Consider the following 26,035-nt stretch of genomic DNA (forward strand, 5'->3'; position numbering starts at 1 on the left):
TACCATGAACCCTCCCTCCAAAATAATGAACCTTCCTATTCACCCCAAGCCCCAATAGACGATCCTCTCACTTTGTTACTCCAAGGACAAGAAGCCATGAAGCGGGATACACTTGAGTTTGTGACCAATTTGACCAAGGTGGTGCACACTTTAGCCCACCAATGCTTGAATACTCAAGGTACTTCCGTGACCACATGTGAAAAGTCAAAAGAAGAGCAAAGCATGAAGGAGAGATTGGAAAATTCGGTGAAAAAGGAGAAGTCAAATTTTGTATTGGAACAATTGGAGGAGCCTATAATCATTGAAGAAAAGGAAGAAGTGGTTGAAGATTTAGGAGATGTTGAAAGTCCAAGGGAATGTAGTCTCATGGAGCACTCTTCCAAGGAGCTTGATATTGAAGTTGAAGAAGGTGCGCAACCCCCAAGGCATCTCATCGTTGGAGGCTTGGAAGAGGCTTATCAAGAGATGGATTCAATCATGGAAGAATTTCTCTCTACAATGGAATCCTCCCCCATTGGACATGGAGTTGAAAGTACAAACGAGTATGCACAACCTCCCATACCCTTGGTGAGCAATGAGAAAGAGAGCTACCAAGAGGAAAACGTTGGCATGGTGTATATTGAAATTGAAGAATATGAAGAGGTTGATCAAGAGATGACCTCGTTCATCAATGAATTTCTATCCAAAATTGAATCGCCTCTCATTAAACAAGATGAAGTTCTTGAAGATAACATCAAGCCACGTAACAAAGAGGATGAGGTTGAAAGTGAGGAGAATTGTGAAGAGGTGGAAACAACTAAAGAAGAGCACAAGGAAGTAGACCTTGCACTGTCTAAGTGTGGGGAGGTCTCCCTTCCCGAGTCACCATCCAATACAACATTCAAGTGGGTAAAATTCTTATCCATAAGCTTTACTTTCTCGCTTGAATATGGTTTGATTGAAACGGATGGACAACTTAGAGCTCTTTGTGGAATTAAAAGCAAGAATGAGTTGTGTAGTGGTTGCAAGTTAGGAATTAGGCTCATTAAGGTCAAAGCTTCAAGGTACAGGGATGATGTTGGGACAAGAATTACTTTATATGGATCTAGGAGGAAGCATTGGTGGAGTAAAGAGAATTCTATGTGTCAATCACCTTTATGTCAACCGCTCATCCGACAAAACCATGAAACTCAACTAACGGATGGGTGTGAAGATAAGATATGGGATCCCGGTTCGCTATATGAAGACCAACTATGGGGACTCATATCTTGGGTAGAACTTTGCCCAAGCTTGATGAACAGGGTTGGAAATTCTGTCAACCAATTGAGGAGCAAAGATCCTTGGAGATTCAAGGATGAGTACAAACATAAGCCACCATGACAATAAGCTTCTCAAAATGTCCAACTTAAGGACTTAAACTAAAAGTGCTAGGTGGGAGACACCCCACCATGGTAAACTCTTTCCACTCTTTTAAATTTACTTAATAAGTGATTTGAGTTACCATTGTAGGTAGATATTTCACATAATTTGTTTGTACAACTTAATTGTTAGCTTAGTCACATGCATGTTGTGTTTAGTAGTAGATGAATAATATCAAAAATTGCATTTTTGTGAATTGTATGATGGTTGAGTGAATAAGAGTTGTGAACACTAAGGGGAGCACCCAGCAAGTTTTTCTTCTGAAAAAAAAAAAAAAAAAAAAGGACGCGCGCGCACAACGTACGCGCCCGCGTCCCGACCCGCATACACCACGAGCCACACTCCAGAGAGTTGGGCCTCTCTTGGGCAAACATTATGCCCTGAGCCCCACCTGACCCGCGCAGACGCGCACTACGTGCGGGCGCGCCGATTATTAGAACATGGAAGTTCGCGCGGACGCGTACCTGCCGCATCCGCGCCGATTTGCTGCTGCAAATGATTGGGCCAAAAACCAGAGAGTTATGCCATTTCTGGGCTAGCTTTAAGCCCCAGGCCCAACACAATCCGCGCGAGCGCATGCATCGCGCCAGCGCGCCATTTCCCAATTCGTCAATGCACGCGGATGCGCACTTGCCGCGCGCGCGTCCCTGCGTGGTGCCACCAAACTAGGCCATGGACCAGAGAGTTGGGCGTGCCTCAAGCCCATTCTAAGCCTCAGGCCCAATCTCATGTACGCGTGCGCGCAAGGTACGCGCACGCGCCCCAGCCTATTCTGCCATCCCACGTTAGCGCGCACTGTACGCTCATGCGTGGTTCTCCATTCCCCTCAATGCACGCGGACGCATACTTGCCGCGTGCGCGCAAAGCTAGTGGCACGACTCCCAGGCCATTCTCCAGAGAGTTAGGCCTGAGTTGGGCCAACTCTAAGCCCCTAGCCCGTACGCGCACGCGTCCTTCCTTATTTTGCTCATCCCCGCTTAAGCGCGTTGTACGCGCACGCGTAGGACCCACGTTTTTTTTCAATGGGTGCGGACGCGCAAGGTGCACGCACGCGCCGATTCAAAATTAGGGATAACCCTAGCACGCGATGCACACTGCGCAGTCGCGCAACCCATCCCCCCCAACCTCCATCTTCTTCTTCTTCTCTCCCCCAACTGCCATCGCAGCAGCAGCACCGGCCGCCGCCGCGCCATCATCACCGCCGGCCACTCACCCTCAACTTCTCTTCCCCTCTCACCACCACCCGTCCTCTCCCTCTCTCTCACTCTTCTCTTTCTCCGCCACCGCGCCACCATCACTGCCTTCCCCTCTTCTCTCTCCCCTTCTCTCTTACTCCTCTGACCTCCTCGCCCTCTCACCATCGCCGTCCCTTCTCCCCTCAGTTTCTCGAACCACCGCGCCACCGTTCACGGCGGTGCCAGTCTGTCTCCGCTGCCCCTGCCGTATCGTAGTCCCCACTGTCCATTTTCAGTTTTTCCCGGCTCCCAGGTTCCTGCTCCATTTCTGTTAATCCTTTTCTATTTTTCCTTTTCATTTGTTCATTCATGTTAGTTCCTAGAATTGCATGTTAGTTAGCTAAATTCAAATTTTGTATGTTAGGTTAGCTAGATATAACTGCTGTTAGGTAGCTAGGGCTGGATAGAGGATTCTAGGCCTGATAATTGCTCCGTATGTGCATATCTGCTGCTTGTTTCCTTGGGTACGGTATGTTGGTTTTGGGTTGATATTCCATGCAATCTGTGTTGCCAAATAATATCTGTTTGTTGCTGTGCGTGATTGATGTTAATTTTTGTGCTAATTGTGCTATTTTGCTATCCGGGAACGTCCAATTTTAAGCCGGAATGCTGCCCGATTTTCAAGGAAATTAGTTTCATTTTGATCTTTATTTCAGTTTTGGGCATAATCTCCGTTTCCTTTTTGACTTCCCGGATTTGCAAAATCATCGTGAACATAAACCACAACTTTTCTTTTCATTACGCATAAATATCATCATATCACTCACCTACTTTTCTAACTTACTAACTTCTTTAACCATTCCACTTCCACTCACCTTTAACCATCTTTAACAAATTCCTTCAACCATATGATGATATTATTGCCTTGTGGATATGATTTGTTGACTTTAATGAAGCTTGCATTTTTTCTGGTTTACTTGTTCACTTTTGCATATTCATTGCAACATCATGATTGTTCTTTGTCATTTATGACCTGACCATGTTTCTTTGCTACATGCTAATTGTTATATATATTCTATCATATTTTTCAGGATGTCGGATAAAGGCAAAGCCATAGCCACCGCCTCTAAGAAGAGAAAATACTCTACCCCCTCCATTCCTTCCATCTACAAGAACTATGCTAGGAATCCATTGCAGGACGAGGATAAAGAGAATCAAAAGTTGCCTTCTACCAATCCTGGCAAATTCCCCAATCTCTACTGTAAGCTTCGATTCTCTAGATATCGAACCACGAAGCTAAATATTGAGAAGAAGTTGCTCCTACCTAATGATGTGAGACGGCGCATTAACGGTCGAATCCTTGAGTTAGGTATTGACTTTGTTGACCGGGATTTGGGTGACATCAATATATCTTGGGTGAAGGAATTCTACTGCAATTTTTTCCGTCCGACCTTGGATTCAGTTCAGGTGCGGGGTAGAGAGATTATGCTCACCGAGACCGCCATTGGGGAGGCATTACATTGCCGTCACATTCCGCATGACCAGTGTGCCCATCATCAGGCTGAGATAGCCATCCATACCATGACTTTTGATTATGAGGCGCTTCGGCGCGTGATTGGGACACCGGATGCTTCATGGGTTATGGATGCAGGCAACACCAAGCCAAAGGGGATGTTATTCACTCATTTGACTAGGGAGGCCAGGACTTGGCAGATGATCTTCACCCACTACGTCCTGCCTACCACCCACTTTTCTGAGGTCCCCATGGAGATGCTTCTGCTGATCGGGTGTGTTATGGAGGGGAAGGATGTTCCTTCCCTAGACTTATCCGACAGTGCATGTGGCGGGCGCATATTCATGGCCTACTTCCATTTCCTACATTGGTCACGAGTATGGCAGCCTTAGCTGATGTCCCGTGGTCAGATGATGATGTGCGACCACCACCAGCTGATGCAGATGACAGGGAGGTTACTATCCCCTGGGGTGTTTGGGTGCACGAGAAGCCACCTGCTAGACGCCACTCTCGGGCCAGAGCTGTCGTAGGGACACCTTCCCCACCAGCCCCTGCAGCTGGCCCATTATCTTCTACACCCACAGCTCCTTCACCATCTACAGACCCTCCAGCAGCACCTGAGCCTACTTATCTCCTGGTCCAGCGTCTCTTCCGGTTCTTGGAGCGAGAGCGACACCATGTCAGACGCCGTTTGGATCGGATGGACCAGGCACTTATCTCTCTGGGCGCTGAGCTACCTCCGCTTCCCGACTCTCCGACCTCCGATGAGCAGGATCATCAGGAGGAGGACGCGGAGGCGCCGGTTCAGCAGGATGCCCCTGACACTATAGAGCCACCTCAGACACAGGAGACTCAGCCGATCCCACAGCCACAGTCAGAGCCAGAGCCTATCGTTGTACCTCCCACTGATCCTCCGGTTTAGCATCGAGGACGATGCTTGGTCTTCAGTGTGGGGAGGGCACCGGTAGCATTATCTGGGAACCGGTAAACTTTTCAGCCTAGTTATCCTATTTTGCACATTTTTGTATATATTTTGATGCATTTCTAGTTTGCTTTGGATACTTTTATTGCTTATTTTGGATTTTAGATATTTTGATGCTTTTGGATATTTTTAGATATTTTGGATGATAGATTCCATATTTTAGTTGGATTTTTCTTTATACATTTTTGCATATCTTCTTTTGTATATTCTTCTTTTTAGTTTGTGGTTGTGATTAGAAATCATGTTTTAAGTGAAACTTAGTCACCCTTTTTGCATAAGAAATTGGTTTTAAGTGAAAAAGAAAAGGGTGAACTAAGAAAATTTTTGAACTTTTCAATCACAACAATGCTTAGTCAAACATTGAGATTTTTTAAGGAGTTTAAATATAGGGCATTAACCCAATTGATTGAAAAAGAATTTTTGAGACTTGCTTGAATTTCATACCTTGTGAAGCATGTATTGAATTGAGAACACAAGCTTGTGAGACTTGAGCCTATTGATGTGGTTACATTTTATAACCACTTATTTTCCATTCTTGTGTGAAATTGTTCTCTTTCCATGATTGTGATCCTTAATTTGCTTGATTCTATATATCCATTTATTTCTTGTGTTTGTGCATTTATATGATTGAGGCCATTATTTCATTTGCCACTTACCCAAATAGCCAACCTTTTACTCTCCATTGTTAGCCAATTTTGAGCCTATGCTTAACCAACTCATTCTTATTTTAGCTCATTACAAGCCCAAGGCGGAAAACCAATGAAAAGTCCTTGTTTGGATCTTTGATTAGCCTAGGCTAGTGAGAGTGTGTATTATTCAAGTTGGTGAGGCTTGGGAACATTGGATGGGATAAAAAGAGGCAATACACTTTTATGTTTAGGAATTGGGCATATATTCATGTATTGATCAAATGTAGAGACCTTATGCATTGATGTCCTTGTATTTAGTTTGAAAGAAGAAAAAGAAAAAAAATAAATATATATAAAGGAAAAAAAAAGAGAGAAAAAAAAAAGAAAAGCAATAAAGGGGACAAAATGCCCCAAAGTGAAGCTCACTAAGAATCAATGCATAAGTGTTGAGAAATGAAAAGAAAATGCATGAGTATGTAAGAAAAAGTGAAGAATGGGTAGTTAGAATAGCTCGCATTTGTATAGGTCATTAAATAGGTTAGGTGGGAAAGTCTATGCTAATCAAATATTCAAATCCTAGTCCACTTGACCATAAATGATCCTACCTTGACCCTAACCCTACTACAACCTAAATGAAAGACCTCATGATGAATGTATGTATGCATTGAATAAATGTTGATTGTTAGAAGAAAATCAAATTTTGGAAAACATGATTAGAAGAGAATTGAGTGAATTAACCCTTAAACACTTGAGCGAATAGAGCGGATACACATCCGGTGAGGGTTCAAAAGTTCAATTACATGTATTCACCCATATTATCTATACTCTTGCAGGTTTGAACTCTTTTGACAATTCAATACAATTGTGGTTTGGACTTAGTCCTTATTACCTAGCTCTTGTGCTTACACATGCTCTCTTGGGAATTGATTTGTTTGAACTAAGCATTTCCAATTGCTTTAGATAGTTGCATTTAGATAGGACTCATATAGTTTAGTTGCATTCAATAAATGTCATAACCCTTAGTTCCTTCTTATTTTAGCATGAGGACATGCTAAGGCTTAAGTGTGGGGAGGTTGACAAACCCCAATTTGACGGTTTGTTTTGCATTGAATTTAGAGTATTTTGATAACCTTTTGTCACATTTAGCCTAGGAATTAGCATGGTTTTGTTATCTCTCCCATAATTGTGCTTAAGTGTAAAAACATGCTTTTTAAACCTTGTTTTGATGAATTCTAGTTTCTGTTTGATTCCATAAGATGCCTTGATGTGTTTGCTAGTAATCTCAGGTTGAAATAGGCTAGGCATGGATCAAAGGAAGCAAGGAAGAAAGCATGCAAGTGGAGAGAAGCACAAAAAGTCAAAGAAGCAAAGTCAGCCGTGCACGCGTACGCGCACAAGGCGCTCGCGCGCATATTGCGAAACAGGCCAAGGACGCGCACGCGTACCATGCGCGCACGCGCCGATGATGGCACATGACCTCATTAATGCAACACGTGCCTGGCGATTTGAGAGGTTTTCTGAACCCATTTTGGCGCCAAATTGCTAAGGGAAAGGAATAAAAGGATGAAGGATTAAGGGGAAGGCATCACTTAGAGACTTTTTCACACTTTAGATGTTAGTTACCATTAGTTTTGTTTAGCTTTGTAGTTAGTTTCTAGAGAGAGAAGCTCTCTCTTCTCTCTAGGATTAGGATTAGGTTTAGGTTAATCTCTCTTCTTAGATCTAGGTTTAACTCATGCTTTGATTCACTTTTCATTTACCAATTCTTAACCTTCTCCTCTTCCTCTTTCTAGTTATGTGCTTTAATAATTGTAATTCTTCATTTTGTTTTGGATATATTGTTGTTCCTTTGTTTTCTTTCAATAATGCAATTTGAGATGATTCATAATAATTGTGTTCCTTTTGATTGTTGTTGTTAATTTATTGCCATAATTGTTGTTAGATTCTATTTTTGTTATCAAATTACTTTGCTTTTCTTTTATGCCTTCTAAGTGTTTGATGAAATGCTTGGTTGGATTTTAGTATAGAATTTTATGTTCTTGGTTTGGAAAGGTAACTTAGGAACTCTTGAGTTACTAATGTCCAAGCAATTGATGATTGGGATCCATTGACTCTAGTTTTCACTAATTGAATTAGTGGAGAGTTAGGACTTATGGACTAGGATTGATATAGCTCATTTGACTTTCCTTTACTACTAGTTAGAGGATGATTTAATGAGATTAATCCTTGCCAATTCTCATATTGTGGTTAGTGATTAGGATAGAGATCCTTGACCACCAACCCTTGCCAAGACCATTTTGCGAATAAAGTTTTCCTACCATTTACTATTCACATTCCTCATCCAAAACCCCAAAATAAACAAGTCCATAACCAATAACAAGAACACTACCCTGCAAGTCATTTGAGAGACGACCCGAGGTTTAAATACTTCGGTTTATAGATTTTAGGGGTTTGTACTTGTGACAAACAAATTTTTGCATGAAAGGATTATTGTTGGTTTAGAGACTATACTTCAACAAGATTTTATTTGTGAAATTCTAAACCGTCAAAAATCCATTCGTCAACAGCCTGTGAGTCTTGAGCTTAAATTGTATGGTTGCATTCAAACCATAATTTCATTTCTGTGTGTTACATTTCTTTTTATTCTGATGTTCTTTCCTTTGCTTTAATCTATATGTCCAATTATAGAATATAGAATAGATACATACCAAGAGAATGATTGAGGCCATCATTTGATTTTAGCTCACACACCCCAAATCAGCCTACCTTTTACATCACCCTTGTTAACCCCCTTGAGCCTTTTAAAACCCCTTTATTCTATTTAGCCAAATTACTAGCCTTAAGCAGAAAAACAAAGGAAAATCCCAAGTGAATCCTTAGTTAGCTTAAGATAGAAAATTATGAATAGACTTAAATGTGGGAAACCTTTTGGGAACATGGGTAATAGAAACAAAAGGGTAGAGAAGTAAAAAGGAATAAAATAAAATTTGGGAAGCATACTCATGAAAAAATCTAAGTGATTCAATTATCATGTGCAAAAAAAAAAAATTAGCATCTAAATAAAAGGGGATACAAAAAGAAATTCCCCGATGAAAACAATGCACATGGAATAAAAATAAAAAGTGAAACATGAGCATGCAACAATAAGTGGGAAATATGGGAAAATAGTTTAAGGGATTTTATTTTACTAAATATGTATGTTAGGTGAGATCTTAGCCTAATTAAGGATTCACTTATTAGCTCACTTAACCATATACATAAATCCTTACCTTTACCTTGGCCCCATTACAACCTTAATTAAGACCTCATGACATTTTGGTATGACTGTATTCTATAATTGTTGATTGGTTAGATAAAAAACAAAGTTATAGAAAGTAAGAATAAAAAGAAGAAAAATAGAGTGAATAAACCCAATAAACACTGAGTGACTAGAGAGTAAACACAAAATTCAGTGAGGGTTCAACAACTCATCAACATATATCTGTGCTTAAAATTTACTAATTGTTTTGCAACTTTGTACAATGTTTTCTTTCCCATCTCATTTGCTAAAATGCTTTATTATTTAAGGGTTAGCTATATATATATACATAACTCCTTGAGAATGTGAATTAACTTAGCTACATGTAAGCTTTATATATGAGTAGATGAATTAGAATTGCATGACCCATTAGGTAGATGCATTTAGCATAGGTTGCATTTCATAACATTCCATCACTTTAACCTTAATTATTTACCTTGGATTTAGCATGAGGACGTGCTAGTGTTTAAGTGTGGGGAGGTTGATAAACCCATATTTCATGAGTTCTTTTATGCTTAATTAGAGTGATTTATTCAACTCTTCACCTACTTATTCACATTAATTGCATGGTTTTACTTTCCCTTCCTTATTATGTCATGTTGTGAAAAACATGTTTCCTAAGCTTTAAAAATTAATTATTTTAATTACCTTTATTTCCATTCGATGTCGTGATTAGTGTGTTGAGTAGTTTCAGATTTTCTAAGGTAGAATGACTTAAAGGATGAAAAAGGAAACATACTAAAATGGAAGGAGAAAGTAAAACGGAGCTTTAAAGAAACTGGTATCCACGCGATCGCATGGATGACGCGATCGCGTGCCAAGCACGAATCAGCAGCGACGCGGCTGCATGACTGACGCGACCGTGCGCCTTAAGCAGAACGCATATGACGCGGTCGCATGACTGACACGACCGCGTGGCAAGGAAAAGCTCCGAATGACGCGACCGAGTGACCCACGCGGATGCGTGATAGAGGCCACGCACCAGAAATTATAGAATACGCCCCCAGCGAGTTCTGAAGCCCTTTTTGGCCCAGATCCAAGTACAGACAGCATAGACCAGAGGTTATAAAGTGTGGGAATGCTTCCATTCAAAGGAGAGCTCGCATATTTTTACCTTTCAATGATTTAGATTTAGTTGAGAGGGAGATCTTCTCTCTCTCTTTTAGGATTTAGGATTTCTTCTTGTTTTAAGAGTAACTCTGGATCCCAGGTTTAATGTTCTTTTAGTATTACTTATATTTATTTATTCCAACATTTGAATTGATTATTATAATTTGACTTATGAATTCTCTCGTGTTACAGACTGTTATTTGAATTAATGATAATTGAGGTATTTGCAATTTATGATTGTTCTCATTGATTTAAGTTATCATTGCTTCCCATCTAAGGACCTCTTTATCATTCCAGCAATTTTACTTTTCCCCTTTTGGTTCTGGTTAAGAATTTAGTAATTCAACAGTTATTAAACTCAACATAATTGATAATCGTTATCTTGCTAATTGAGCTGAACTTAAATAATCCCAACCTTTTCTGAGGAAATAATTAGGATTCGAAAGTCAATTTAATTAGTCCCTTGACTTTCCTTTGCCCTCGTGCAGGTTGACCAAGTGGAGTTTAGATTCAACTTTCATTATTGTTGAGAGAGATAACTAAGTTGGACCTCTAATTTCCCTACCTTGCTAAAAGTTGCTTTACAGTTATTATTTATTCTTAATTGCCATTTAATTCACTCGTCATTTAATTTACTTGCTTCTCACCTTCTAAACCCCGATTACAACCTTTATAGCCAATAATAAGAACATACTCCTTCGCAGTTCCTTGAGAAGACGACCCGAGATTTGAATACTCGGTTAACAATTTTTAAAGGGGTTTGTTACTTGTGACACCCAACACGTTTGTATGAAAGGACTTTTGAAGGTTTAGAAACTATACTTGCAACGAGGATTTATCCGCAATTTTTTAGACCACGCAGAAGTCATCTCATCAGGGACTTGATGAGTCCATATTTGATGGTAAATTTTGGCTTGAATTGAGTGGATTTCATCACATAAACCTACATTTATTCACTTAAATAGCATACTTTTCTTATTTCTCTCCAAATTGTGCCTAAATATGAAAATATTATTTTTTTATGCTTAAATTAATCAATTTTATTCCACTTTTATTCCATTCGATGCCGCGATATGTTTTGTTGAGTGATTTCAGGTTCAATAGGCAAGGATGGCTAGTTAGAAGTGGAAGGAAGCATGCAAAATGGGAGATTTCATAAAAAAACAAAAGAGAAGCACACGCTCCAGTGTGTGTACGTACACCTTCCTGTGCGTACACACAAGATGAAACTCAGCTAGTGTGCGTACACACACAACCCTGTGCCTACGCACAAGTCCTAACGCATGACTTCATTAAAAAGTCACATGGCTTGTGATTTTGGGGGCCTCTTGGCCCAATTTTGGAGTTTTTAAAGCTGATTGGAAGGCTATATCAAATGGAAAAATCCCATATTAAAGGGGGGTACACCATTACACACTATAATGGAGAGATCTAGTTAGGTTTAGGTTAGTTTTAGAAAATTCTCTCTTAGGGTTTTATTAGAGTTCATAGTAGAATTAGCTCTATTACAATTTTGATCTTGGATATTTTCTTGTTTTATTGTAAGTAACCTTTGCTATTCTCTTTAATTACACTACTTTTGTTATTTTTCTCATAATTAAAGTTACTTTGTTAATATATCCAATTTTGATTTCTTGAATCTTTTGTTGATGAATTTGATGTTTTATGGTTTATATATGCTTGATTGAGTTTCTATTGTTGATTTTGTGCATAGATTGGTTATAGATTTTATTATCTTTTGCAATTCGCTATGTTTTGCTTTTATGCCACCAAGAGTTTGTAAAAATGCTAATTATGAATTTTCAATAGATTTTCACCCCTTGGCTTAGGAAATGAGTAATTAGGATACTAGAGTCATAATATCCGACATTTAGTGGTAATTCTTGGGTTGTTAATTGCTCTTGTTTCCACTAATGCTAGCGTTTTACTAAGTTAATTAGTAAGTTAGGTAGGATTTGTTGATTAAGGTAAATTATGCTTGCTTGAGTTACTCCTCGCTGTTAGGGGTTGATGAAGTGTGATTAACTCATTATAATTGCCATAATTATGGTTATGATAATGGTAGGATTCTTTAACTGTCATTTTCAAGTTAAGCAAAAGATATCAAAGCTCCACAACAGTTCTAAAGCTCATACGATAATATATATATATAAAGAAATAATAATACTAGAAGCCCAATAAAGAAATAAAGCTAAAAAATAGAGATACAAAAATGCGAAGCGTTCACACGAGAACTAAAAGCATAAAGGATAAGATACAGATACAAGATAACAAAGTATATGTAGATATATAAGCATATTAGCCACAGAATACTAGCCACAGCCAGCAGAGTTTAGGCCAACTAGTTACATACAGCTCATACAACTTGTCTCTCAAAGTCAAGCTTCTAAGGCAACAAAGTATAAACATACAAAAGATAGATAGAACTACAACAAAATATCCAAAACATACAAAAGAGCTATCAAGAGATCCTCCGCTCTGTCACTATCTTGCAACTTACCGAGATGGGTTACGACCTACATCTGAAAAATAACAACAAAATATGGTATGAGAATCGGAGGTTCTCAAGATGGTAATAGTGCCCAGTAATGTAAGAAATAAGGTTCCGGGAGGCCAAAGGCAATATTAGAACTTTACATCAAGCATAAAATTCAAACTTATAAAACAATTAAATAAATCCTTAAATAGGTCATCTAACTTAAGGAATTTCTAAACTATCAGTTCACCGCTGTCCCACAGCCTTCGCCATCCTAACCGCCATGTGATTCCATCGCCACCGCCTACTGAACCTCTTCAATTCTAGTAGAAAAACAAAAGTAATTGCATGCAAGTAAAGCACAAGTAATAATCATGTATAGTAAGTAAATCAAGAAGCAATTAAGCATGTTATACAATTAGGCGTAGTATGCAAGTAAACAAAGCAATCAAACACATGGAAGATGCACATGATGAATGCCTGTCATGTTGGATGTGATATCACACTGTCGGTTCAACTACCAATCCGACACATTCCCATGGGAATGTCACCTTTCGGTCACGAATATAATGGGAACCCTAGGGATATCATGCTCGGCACACGGTCCAGGGATATAGTGCCCGGCACACTCCTGTGATTCCGAAAGAATGCGAGTAGGATACTCAGCCACAGACCTAACATCTCAATGTAAGCGGGACTAACCACCGCCCTTACGCCATCGCTGCGACCTCGACAAGCGGGATTAACCAACCGTCCTTGTCAGGCGCATAGTGTCTCAACAACATCAGAAATAAACAATGTATATCCATATTCCTCAGTGATCACTTTCAGTATTCAATATTTCCTCATTTATCTTCGAGTCCCAGACTCGCCACAAACATTATCAATTTTTATTTCCACAGCTTATTATACTCATCATTAATACAGTACTCTTCCAACCTACACAACTATTCCATCCTTAATACTCTAGAAACCTAAGGCTCTATTTTCTAACTCAGGGATGAAAATTACCAATTTAACCCAACTAACTCATCTCTATTAGTCTTAGGGCCTACGTACTTGGTAGTAATCTCAAACAGCAGTTTAAAGAAGTTTAAAAATCTTGAGAACCCTTGAAAACAAAGAAAAATTATTTTTCAAAAAAATAAGGTCAATGCGTACGCACACCCCCTGTCGTGCATACGCAAACGTTGAAAAAAGGCGTGTCTATGTATGTGGCACTCTGCTCACGCATGTGAGTGTTCCAACCTGAATGGAATACTCGCGTTGTGTGTTAAAATTTGCGTACGCATGGCCGAATTTCACATGCTTGCATACGCAACATAATGCCTGCGTACGCAAGATCCCCAGGCAGTGGAGAATGCCCGCGTCGCATGCACAAGTTCGCGTACGCATGCTGCATCATACTCTGAAAAATTAAATGCTGCAGAATTTCAGATTCTTACACCGAACTTCAAATGTTCATAACTTCCTCTACAAAACTCCATTTTCCTCAAACTTTATCCCATTTTAAAGCTCTTTAAACCATCTTCCATTTAAACAAAATCCAATCAATTTCAAAAATAGAGGCTCAAGTTATAATCCGCAAAATTTCGTCAAAAACCAAGTTTTACAAAAATCAGCAAGGTTCCCTAAATTTCAAAACTTTAAACCAAACCAACTCAAAATCATAAGACACCTCAATTCACATCAGAACTTACCATTTTGTCTCAAACCACCACTCATACCAAATGTTCACTTATAATACATTATCCTCATAATCCTCAACCCCAATCATCAAGTCATCTTATTAAAACCATTTCTCAACCAACACACTCATCAATCATCATTCTGTCACTACCAATCATTATAATTAGCATCATTCAACCTCAATATCAATATTCAACACCATTTATCAACAACAAAATCATAGTTCATCAAAACTATCAAAATCATCCAATCATAACACATCATGATTTCAACAAATTTTAACAACCAATTCAATTTTATCGTAAGGTCCACTAGCCTAAGTGTCCAGAAATATTACAGATTACATAGAGAAAATCAAAACTAAACCTTGGCCGATTCCCAATAGGCACAATACACTAAAATTTGGATCCCACAAGCTTTCAATCACAACCAAGCCACCATCTCCAATCCAAATGCTTCCAAATAGCAAACGCAACTCCAATAAGCATCAATGCTCAAACTAACTTCAGATATTCCATAAAAATTAAAACCTAAATATTCATAATATACCAAACTACAAGGATTTTTGAGAAACTTTAATTTATCCATAAAAATTGGGGATGAACCCAACAATTTCTCACTAATGGTTAGTAGCTAAACAACCAAAACACAAAAACTTACTAAAAACTCTAACCTTAATTTTTGAAATTCATATAGCTTAAGAATGGGGTAGGAGTTTCAAAATCTTACCAACAAAGTTGGATAGAACTAACGGGCTTGGCATGAGCTTTGCGTGGCCGTAAACCGTTCACGAATTGGAGCACCATAGCTCGAGTTATGGTTGAATGAAGTTGAAGATGAATAGTATTTTTGGAAACCCTCACCTCTCTTCTCACTTCAGCAGCTCTCACTCTCATGCAAGTGTTTAATGAGCTGAAATAGGTGCATTTGAATTTTTATATATGTTGGGCATGGGCCCAACTTGGGCCCGGTCCAACCCGTTAGTATTTTTAGCCCATTTGTCTCAACTTTGGGCGAAACCTTTAAAATTAGCGTCTGATTTTTAATTATAAATTGTTTTCCTCATTTTTTCTATTGTTTTTATTATTCTCACACAGAACCAAACATATTTAAGCCGGTATTGTCGGCTAATTTACCGGTACGTATTTTTACGTAATTTTTTGCAAAAAATTACATTTTCCAACTCAAAAAAATCTACTGAGTCCAAATATCATATTTAGATTTTCTAATTAACATTCTAAATTTTTGAACCTATTTCGGGCAATTAAATTATTTTAATTAAGCGGTTAATTAATTACGGTTCTTACAGGAAGCCTTGACTCTCAATCCTTTCCAGGAGTGCCTTTTAGCATTTATATCCCTTTAGTCGTTAGCTTTACTTTCTTGTCATTTAATTTCCTATTAATTTTTTTTAAAATCCCCTTATTCTCATAACCGATAATACGCACACCTCACTGCAATTTCTTTTGAGAGAAGACCCAAGAACTAATACTCTTAATTTTTATTGATTTGCATTTGTGACAAACAAACTAAACTCTAACACGGGTCATTTGTTGTTTGGAACTATAATTGCAACGAGATTCTATTTATTGAGAAAATTTTGAAGTGATGATTGGCATGCATCAAGGATAAAACCGAAAACAGAGAAGAGAAAGGGAAGTGACACAGCCATATATACTGGTTCAGCTACTCAGTGCAATGTAGCCTACATCCAGTCTCCATCACGACAAATGAAATTTTACTATCTTTGAACAAGATTATATTCACCAATTTTCTTAAAATTTAACCCAATCTTATTTGGGACAAACCTAGCTTTACAACCACTATGTACTTACGCAACTTAGCAAGGGAATCCCCTTAGAATCATGAAAACAAAACAAAAAAACGTACATAGAATTTCTAAAATAAATATTTAGCTTTTCTCCAAGTCTAACTCTCTCTATCTTTTTTCACTCAATGGCTTTTTCTTACATTCCTCACTACAATGCCTTTTTATTGAAACTAAGAAAGATTAAACTAAGAAAACAAAATATTTAATTGAGAACCATGAAAGAGAAGAAGGTATAGCTCTTAAGCTATGGAAACCCAAAGTTTGTTCTCTCACTCCTTGCCCCAAACCTTGGTTGTTTATTCCTTTAATAGAGTAGTAAAGCTTCCAAAAATTGAAACTTGTCTTCAACAACTTGTTTGACTTCTTCTTCCCCAATATCAGTAGCAGCAGCAACACAGAAGAGAGATAGAGTAGTAGCAGTAATTTAACAGTACATGTATTTATACCTTCCATCTTCTCTTTCATCCTTATTTCTATTGCTTCACAAATCTGAGCCGTGTATCACAACCTTGGCTCCAAGTTTCTTTCTTGACCGTTGATCTATTGCAAAGCTCTACAACCTCCATTTGAATAGGATTTCCTATTCTATTCGTACAAAAAGAGAATTTCTTCAAAAATCTTCAATAAAACTCATATAAGGAAAGATTTCTTCTTATGAGTCTTCAGATGTGACCTTTGCTTTCAGCCCTAGCTTCTTTGACTTTTTTTTTTCTTTGTTTGAAAATGGTAATCCAAATTTTCACTTCTAATTTGAGCCCTAATCCGTTTTCTTCTTTCTTGCTTTCTTTCTGAACTTCATGTGGGTGAGAGAAGAGAGAGAAGAAAGAGTTTTGGTTCGGTGGTTTTGTGGTTTGGTTTAGATAGAAATGGAGTTCCATTGCTTAGTTTGTCACTAAAATAAGCGAATGGGCTTGGATCACCAGTTGGGCCTACTGACTAGGCTTGTTTCTTTACTTCTTCTTTTTATTTTGAAGATCAGCAACCTTCCTTTGTATTTGGCTTGATGCTTTACTTTTTTTTTCTGATGGACAAACATTTCCTTAAGCTATGAGTGTATATGGGCCTGAAGCTTGTTGTTGGGTCATTTTGGTTTATATTAATTTTTTTGCACAATTAAGCAAACTAATCACACACATAATTGAATTTTTAACCCAATAATAATGTTTAGTTATCATCAATTAATTTCTTTCTTCTTCTTTAAACTCAACAAATATAATTTGCATCTTAAATGCAGGTAATATATGTTTCATACTTTTATTTTATATCAATGGATTATGTGTATTTAATATGTTATACTATTTTTCATATATTGTATTTAATTTATTAGGAAAGAGAGACAAAGAAAGCAAAATGTGCAGTATGATGCAATTGATTGTGAAAATATTAATTTGGTTGGCTTTTAGGTGATAAAAGAGGTTATTGAGAAAAAGTCTGATCATTCTAGTAATGTTGAAGACTTACTTTGTGACTATTGTAGTTTATTTTTTGATAATTTATTACAATAATTTTAATCTTTAACTTATTGATAACGTGTTATATATTTCGTTAGATGACATCATTGATGTTGATTTTCATTAAAGTGGTGGTGGTGGTAGTAGTATGCCTTATATTGCATCACATGATTTTTCTGCTCCAATTGGTGGAAATGAAGGTGACAATGATCTCAATGAAACAAATCTTCAACAAATTTTAGCAGATTTTAATAATTGATAACAAACTTTAATATTGATATTTTATGTTTGGTTGTTTCTTTTATTATTTGACTTTTGAATTTGTATTTGAAGGAGATTATAATATTATGGTTTATATAGTACTTTTAATTTAGATAATATTTTAAAGTTTATATTAGACTATAATTATGTTTTAGTGTATTTATTTATATTTAATTTATTATTTTATTATAAAACGAATTTTCTGATTAAATCACAATTAAATCAGTTGAACCAATAAATCAATAAATTAGTAGCTAAAATGATTCTATCACCAATTCAGGTTTTAGAACGTTGCTCTCAAATCTCATTCCACGATGCTCCTTGCATTTGTCACACACACAACATGTTTGTGTTTTCATAATCAACATGGAGTGCATTTTGAAAGAAAAAAAAACACACACACACACTCTCACACACTCACAAACACACAAAAACCAAAGTACAAACTACAAAACCCTTTCATATGACCCGTCTTGTGGAAAGAGCCACCGAAAGTGTTTATGCGAGCTACATGAAAATGAGACTTGAATCACAAAATGAAACTCATGCATGTCCACAAACACTTGTGGGGTGTGGCTTGTTTTATTCTCTTTCTTTTCTTTCTTTCTTTTTTTTTTTTTTTTTCCAAAATCACCGAACCTCAATTTATTTTCTATTTTATCTACAACATATTTTGGAATTATGAACAATATTTCTTAAGCTTATAATTTAAGAGGAAATCAATCACTTTTTAAAAATAAATTAGAATATTTTACTCCAATTATAAAATATTAAATAATATTAATTAAATATTTATTAAATAAATTCTAAATAGAAAAGCTCTATTTGTACTTCAATAGTCACTTATATTTAGATACTATATCTTTATTATCTCCTTTTTGTTCATTTTCTTCTTGAAAAAAAAATGTTTATGACAAAAAAATGTTAAAAGCTTTAACTAAAACATTTTAAAAAACGAAATTTAACTATTAAGAAGCCTGTTTAAACTCAAATTTTAGTATCAAATACGAAATCCATGTTAGTCCTCGAATCATATACTCGTAACTCGTCAAATATATAAACCATATTGAATTGAACATGAAGAAAGATAAATTGTTGAGACTTGAAAGTAAGACAATAGCAAAATGATTGCATAGGTTTAAGCTTTAATAACGATACAATAGGAAGAGACTCAAACATTATCATCCCCAATATATTTAAAGAAAAGTAAATAAAAGACAAGGATTTATATTCCTAAACGATCAGATAGAAGAGAAAGGAACTATCAAGATTTATGATCTTCACCCTTCAGAATCATCATAAATTAATAAAGCAACTTTCATTGCCAACATGTGACTGCAATTTCAGAATGAGAGAGTTCAAATCCGAGTAAGAAGACTCTCCAACTTCAACAGCCTTCTTTGCCTTCAAAGCAAGAACCTTAGCCCTGTTTCTAAATCCATTTGCTTCTTCTCCCACCATTACCCTCTTCAAAGCACTCTCTATGGCACCCTTGTCAACACAATCTCCCAATCTAGTACCAACAGGAACCCCAATTTCAAGAACATCAGTAACCAACTTCTCGTTGTAAAACTGCTCAGCACCCAACGGCCACGTCACCATTGGCACGCCAGCTGTCACTGATTCCAACGTCGAGTTCCAACCGCAATGCGTAACAAACGCTCCAACAGCCTCGTGTTCAAGAATCAACACTTGAGGCGCCCAATCTCTTATGATTAGCCCCTTTCCCTCCATTCTCTTCTCGAACTCTTCCGCATTCCATTCCTCTGTGTATTTTTTACATCTTTTTACGACCCAAATGAATTCTCTTCCAGAAGCTTCCAATCCTATTGCAATCTCCTTAAGCTGGGTGTCTGGAAGGACACCGACGGACCCGAAGCTTATGTAAACTACAGAGTTTGGTTTCTTTAAACTTAGCCACTTCAAGCATCTATCATTTTCTTCATCTCCGTGTACTCCTCTCAGCGCTTTTTCTTCGTTGCTTCTGTTACAGAGAGAAACAGGGCCTATACACCACACCCTCCTCCCAAACACGTTCACGTAGTGATTTATATAAGGACTTTCTAGCTCCTGGAAAGAATTTGCAAGCACTCCATAGCTCTTCATCTCTGATTCCCTTGAATCCTTCAACAATATCGCTAGAGTCAGGTCTTGGTTGTTCTCCTTCCTGCTTAACTCAGTCAATTGCTTTTTCACCATTGTTATGTCGCCGGGAAGGTTGGGAATGACGAAGGCTTCGGTGTCCGACGACACGTTATTGTAAGGCTCGTAGGTTGTGACACAAAGCGAAGCCGATAGAGCGAATAAGCTAGTTCCATGGAAGACAAGCCTTGGGATTCCAAACTTGGCGGCAGCTTCAGTTGCCCATGGAAAAAACATGTCTGCTACGAGGCACTGAGGCTTTTCTTGGAGCAAGAGCTGCTCCAATGGCTCCTGAAGGTTCATTGTTGCTTTTAGGAAGTTGGGGAACAGGTTTGGGTTAAGGGAAGAGTCTATTTTTTCGCAACCGTCAGGTAAACCAAATTCAGCACTGGGGAACTTGATTGTTTTAATGTGGATGTTGGTGTTTTGTAGGGTTTGGGAGATGAGGGGTTTGATGGATGGGGTGGTGATGATGGTGGCGGTGGCGCCATGTGAGGTGAAGAGTTTGGCCACGTCTATGGTTGGGATTATGTGGCCTTGAGCTGGGAAGGGAAAGAAGAATACATGGAGTTCACGAGCTTCACTACCCATTTTCCCCCGTGTTAAGCAAGTTTTGAGTTTTGCAATGGGGTGTATATATATATATATATATATATATATATATGTGGAAAAGGACTGCAGATGCTGTTGGATTCTGACCTCCCTGCACTCAAAATAGATTTTCTGGAGCTACAGGAGTCCAAATGGCACGCTCTCAATTGCGTTGGAAAGTAGACATCCAGGGCTTTCCAGCAATATATAATAGTCCATACTTTTTTCAAGGATAAACGACGTAAACTGGCATTCAACGCCAGTTCCATGTTGCATTCTGGCGTTAAACGCCAGAAACAGGTTACAAGTTGGAGTTAAACGCCAGAAACAGGTTACAACCTGGCGTTTAACTCTAGAAACAGCCTAGGCACGTGTAAAGCTCAAGTCTCAGCCCCAGCACACACCAAGTGGGCCCCAGAAGTGGATTTCTGCACTATCTATCTTAGTTTATTCATTTTCTGTAAACATAGGTTACTAGTTTAGTATTTAAACAACTTTTTGAAATTTATTTTGTACCTCATGACATTTTAGATCTGAACTTTGTACTCTTTAATGACATGAGTCTCTAAACTCCATTGTTGGGGGTGAGGAGCTCTGCTGTGTCTCGATGAATTAATGCAATTATTTCTGTTTTCTATTCAAACACGTTTGTTTCTATCTAAGATGTTCATTCACACTTCAATATGATGGATGTGATGATCCGTGACACTCAACACCATTCTCAACCTATGAACGCGTGCCTGACAACCACCTCCGTTCTACCTTCGATTGAATGAATATCTCTTGGATTCCTTAATCAGAATCTTCGTGGTATAAGCTAGAATCCATTGGCAGCATTCCTGAGAATCCGAAAAGTCTAAACCTTGTCCGTGGTATTCCGAGTAGGATTCAGGGATTGGATGACTGTGACAAGCTTCAAACTCACAAGGGTTGGGCGTAGTGACAGACACAAAAGGATCAATGGATCCTATTCCAGCATAAGTGAGAACCGACAGATGATTAGCCGTGCGGTGACAACGCACCTGGACCTTTTTCACTGAGAGGACGGATGGTAGGCATTGACAATGGTGATCCACCAACACACAGCTTGCCATAGGAGAAACCTTGCGTGCGTGAAGAAGAAGACAGGGGGAAAGCAGAGATTCAGAAGACAAAGTATCTCCAAAACTCCAACATATTCTCAATTACTGCATAACAAGTAATTATTTCATGCTCTTTTATTTTTCGCAATTCAAATTGATAATCATAATTAATCTCCTAACTAAGATTTACAAGGTAACCATAGATTGCTTTAAGCCAACAATCTCCGTGGGATTTGACCCTTACTCACGTAAGGTATTACTTGGACGACCCAGTGCACTTGCTGGTTAGTTGTGCGGAGTTGTGAAAAGTGTGAATCACAATTTCGTGTACCACTAACCCTAACCCTCTTCAACCAGCTACCACCCCTCTTTCCCTTTCTAATCTCAAATCCCACCACCATCCTCTTCACCCAGCAACCACCCCTCTTTTCCTTTCTAATACACTTTCACCATTACTTCCCACTTAGTCCCCACCGCTGCTCCAATGGCTCTTTGCCACACCCTCCTCTCTTTCATCCTCACAGTCACAGCAACACTTGCTGCCGCTTTCCCGGAGAAGAGGAGCACCTTCACGGTGCAAGTTGGTGCACGAAATCACAATCACACTTTTGCAATTCCGCACAACTAACCAGCAAGTACACTGGGTCGTCCAAGTAATACCTTACGTGAGTAACGGTCGATCCCACGGAGATTGTCGGCTTGAAGCAAGCTATGGCGATTTTATAACTCTTAGTCAGGATATCAATAATTCTCAGATTTAATTGTAAAAAGTAAAAGAACATGAAATAAATACTTGTTATGCAGTAATGGAGAACAGGTTGAGGTTTTAGAGATGCTCTGTCTTCTGAATCTCTGCTTTCCCACTGCCTTCTTCTTCACACACGCAAGGCTCCTTCCATGGCAAGTTGTATGTTGGTAGATCACCGTTGTCAATGGCTACCATCCGTCCTCTCAATGAAAATGGTCCAAATACACTGTCACCGCACGGCTAATCATCTGTCGGTTCTCACTCATGCTGGAATAGGATCCATTGATCCTTTTGCGTCTGTCACTACGCCCAGCACTCGTGAGTTTGAAGCTCATCACAACCATCCCTTCCCAGATCCTACTCGGAATACCACAGACAAGGTTTAGACTTTCTGAATCTCAGGAATGGCCGCCAATAATTCTAGCTTATACCACGAAGACTCTGATCTGAATCAGGAGGCTAAGAGATAAGCATTCAATCTAAGGTAGAATGGAGGTGGTTGTCAGGCATGCGTTCATAGGTTGAGAATGGTGATGAGTGTCACAGATCATCACATTCATCAAGTTGAAGTACGAGTGAATATCTTAAAATAGAAACAAGCGTGATAGATTGGAAAACAGTAGTAATTGCATTAATTCATCGAAACACAGCAGAGCTCCTCACCCCCAACCATGGGGTTTGGAGACTCATGTCGTAGAAGATACAATATGAAACGTGTAGAGTCTCATGAGGTACAAGATGAATGACTAAAAGTAATTTTTATAATAAACTAGTGACCTAGGGTTACAGAAAATGAGTAAGCTAGAATAGTTAGTGTAGAAATCCACTTCTGGGGCCCACTTGGTGTGTGCTTGGGATGAGAATTGAAGCTTTCACGTGTAGAGACCTTTCTTGGAGTTAAACGCCAGTTTTTGTGCCAGTTTGGGCGTTTAACTCCAGCTTTCATGCCAGTTCTGGTGTTTTGACGCCAGAATTTCTATGCTGAATTGGAACACCAGTTTAGGCCATCAAATCTCGAGAAAAGTATGGACTATTATATATTTATGGAAAGCCCCCTTTCTTCTATCACAACCCAAAACCCTCGCCGCCACTACCCCCTCAGCCACCACCGCGTCGCCGTGCACCACCACCGCACCGGACGCCGCCGCAGCCACCTTCTTCCCTGTTCCAACCCTTCTGCTTACCAGGTTCCGCAACACGCAACCTTTTTATCCGTTCGTCATGTTTCTGTATTTTTTATTCCGTTTATGTTCATAATTTGGATAGCTAGACTTGCATGTTGTAGTGGATTTTTAGGTTGTTAGGTAGCTTAGGCTGTGGTTAGTGGATCTATGTCTGTTTACTTGCACTGTTCTTACTTCTGTTTTATCCTATGTACAAATCTGTTGCTGTTATAATCATGATTCATATGTTGCTTTCTTGTATGTTGCTGCTGTTTACATTGTGTTTTTCTGTTTATTTTATATCTATGTACATGCAGCTTGCTTTCTTTTAATTCATATGAACTGATCTGATTGCTGTTTATTTTCCGGGACAGTCCAATTTTAGCCGGAATGCTGCCCAAATTTTTTTTTGAAAATTGTTTTCATTCTTGTTTTGGTTTGGCAACTCTGTTTTACTCTACTTCCCCCAAACCAGTTCATGAATGCTAAGGGCCACTTTCTTATCCTCTTTTGCTTTCCTGGTTCATAACATGCATTTGTGATTCACTGATTCCAATTTCTGATTTCTTTATTTCTATTCGAATCAGCATCACCCTGTTTTCTTTATTCAATTATGAGTACTTCTATTCTTACCTGTGAATCCTTGTTATATGGAATTTTTCTATGCCACTAACCTTCCTAACTCACTAATTTTAATTTACTAATTTCTTTTTCAAATCCTAACCATACTAACCCTTTTGATCTCTTTTCTGATTATTTTCGCTTTCCTCTAACTTTCTAACCATGGCATATTGCTTATTTTTTTTCCATTTAACATAAATTCAATCACATTTCATATACTCAGTTTCCTTATTCTATTTCTCCCTTACCGCTTTGAGTTTCCTTTGTTTAAATTGCCTATTTGCTTTCCTATTTTTTTATCCATTCTTGGTTTTCTATTTTTCAGGATGTTTGTCTCACAGAGGAAAGGTAAAGGCAAGGCTACTGGCAAGCGTAAGAGAGGAGATTCCTCCCAGTCCATCATTTCTCTAATGCACGATTCCTCATGGCGGGAGAAGAATTTCACACAGCAGGAAAAAGCTGACCAGCTGCTCCCTTCGACTGATCCTATAAAATTTGCAAACCGGTACTGTGAGCTAAAGTACCCGACATTTGCAAACTCCAGAAATCTATACCTGGAATGTACCTTGAAGATTCCAGAAGCCCTCCAGCAATACACTACTGAGCAAATCAAGCAAAGGGGCTGGTTCTTTCTGGAGAGATCACTGACAGAGGTCAATGCATCTTGGGTCCGGGAATTCTATTGCAACTACTACCTTACTACCCTAGATGCAGTGAACCTGAGGGGAAAGCAAATTCTGGTCACTGAGGAGGCCATAGAGACCACTCTCCAGCTCTCAGCCAAGTCCGATAAGCCAGATGGTTTTGCACAGGCTGAGGAAAACATGGGCCAGATGCAGTTTGACTGGGATGCTGTGAAGGCAAGGATAGCTCTCGACCCTGCTGTTCCTTGGGAGATGGGTCAGAACACCACTATGCCTAGAGGGATCAAGAGAGTGTACTTAAATGATGAGGCTCGGCTATGGCATCAGATCTTGAGTAATTTTGTGATGCCGAGTACTCACGAGACGGAGATCCCGGCTACCATGATCACCCTCCTTTGGTGTGTGCTGGAGGGTAAGGACATTTATCTGCCTCGTTTTATCCGGCATTATATGGCCAGGGCCCACGTCCGAGGCACCCTCCCCTTTCCTTACCTGGTTACACGGCTAGGCCGTCAGGCTGATGTGCCTTGGGAGGATGCCGATGAGCGACCACCAGCAGCGGACTGCAGGAAGATCATCCCGCACAACAGGAACTTCCTTGCCTTGGGCTACAGACCACCACCTATCACTACTACTGATGAGACAGCCCCTCCGTCTGCTGGACCCTCTTCATCCACAGCTGCCCCAGCTGCCACCACTGCACCTCCACCCGCCTCTGAGCTAGTTTATCGCCTCGTGCACCGTCTTTTCCGCCAGCTTGATCAGATGGAGTGCTGTAACAGGCACTGGTATGAGAGATTGGAGCGCCGCAGCAGGCGACACTATTCCCATCTGAAGCTGATGATCAGACAGGGCGCCGACATCCCCTCCGAGCCCGACACCCCTTCAGAGCCATCAGAGGAAGAGGAGGATGAGCACGAGGAGGAGACTCATTCCCAGGCGGAGACTCATCAGCAGGAAGCCACAGAGCAGACTGCCCCGCATCAGGAGGTCATGCCCCAGATTGAGGCTGCAGATCCGGAGATCCCGATCCAGTCAGTCTCCCCTCTACAGCAGCCAGACTCTCAGCCCACCACCGCCACAGAGACCCCAGCTACCATCCCTACCAGTGATGACACTCCTTCACACCCGGCTTGATTGAGCATCGAGGACGATGCTTCATTTTAAGTGTGGGGAGGTCGCCATCTCTGGCGTTTATTTTGGTGAACTACTACATACTTTTTCTTTTATT

The 26,035-nt window shown here is 39.2% G+C and overlaps 1 protein-coding gene across 1 annotated transcript; it reads right to left on the reverse strand.

Moving 5' to 3' along the window:
* Nucleotides 1-19,109: 19,109 nt before the first annotated feature.
* Nucleotides 19,110-20,546, reverse strand: LOC148580233 (UDP-glucose flavonoid 3-O-glucosyltransferase 7-like). Its single transcript, XM_088491822.1, has one exon. It carries the CDS (start codon nt 20,544-20,546, stop codon nt 19,110-19,112), a length of 1,437 nt encoding a protein of 478 aa, XP_088347948.1.
* Between the last annotated feature and the right edge of the window lie 5,489 nt (nt 20,547-26,035).

The sequence above is a fragment of the Arachis ipaensis genome, chromosome B10, assembly GCF_059453495.1.
Source record: "Arachis ipaensis isolate K30076 ecotype BB chromosome B10, ASM5945349v1, whole genome shotgun sequence".
NCBI lineage: Eukaryota > Viridiplantae > Streptophyta > Magnoliopsida > Fabales > Fabaceae > Arachis > Arachis ipaensis.

Coding starts and splice junctions, on each gene's coding strand:
- LOC148580233 (XM_088491822.1), bottom strand. CDS start 20,546: ATGGGTAGTGAAGCTCGTGAACTCCATGTATTCTTCTTTCCCTTCCCA.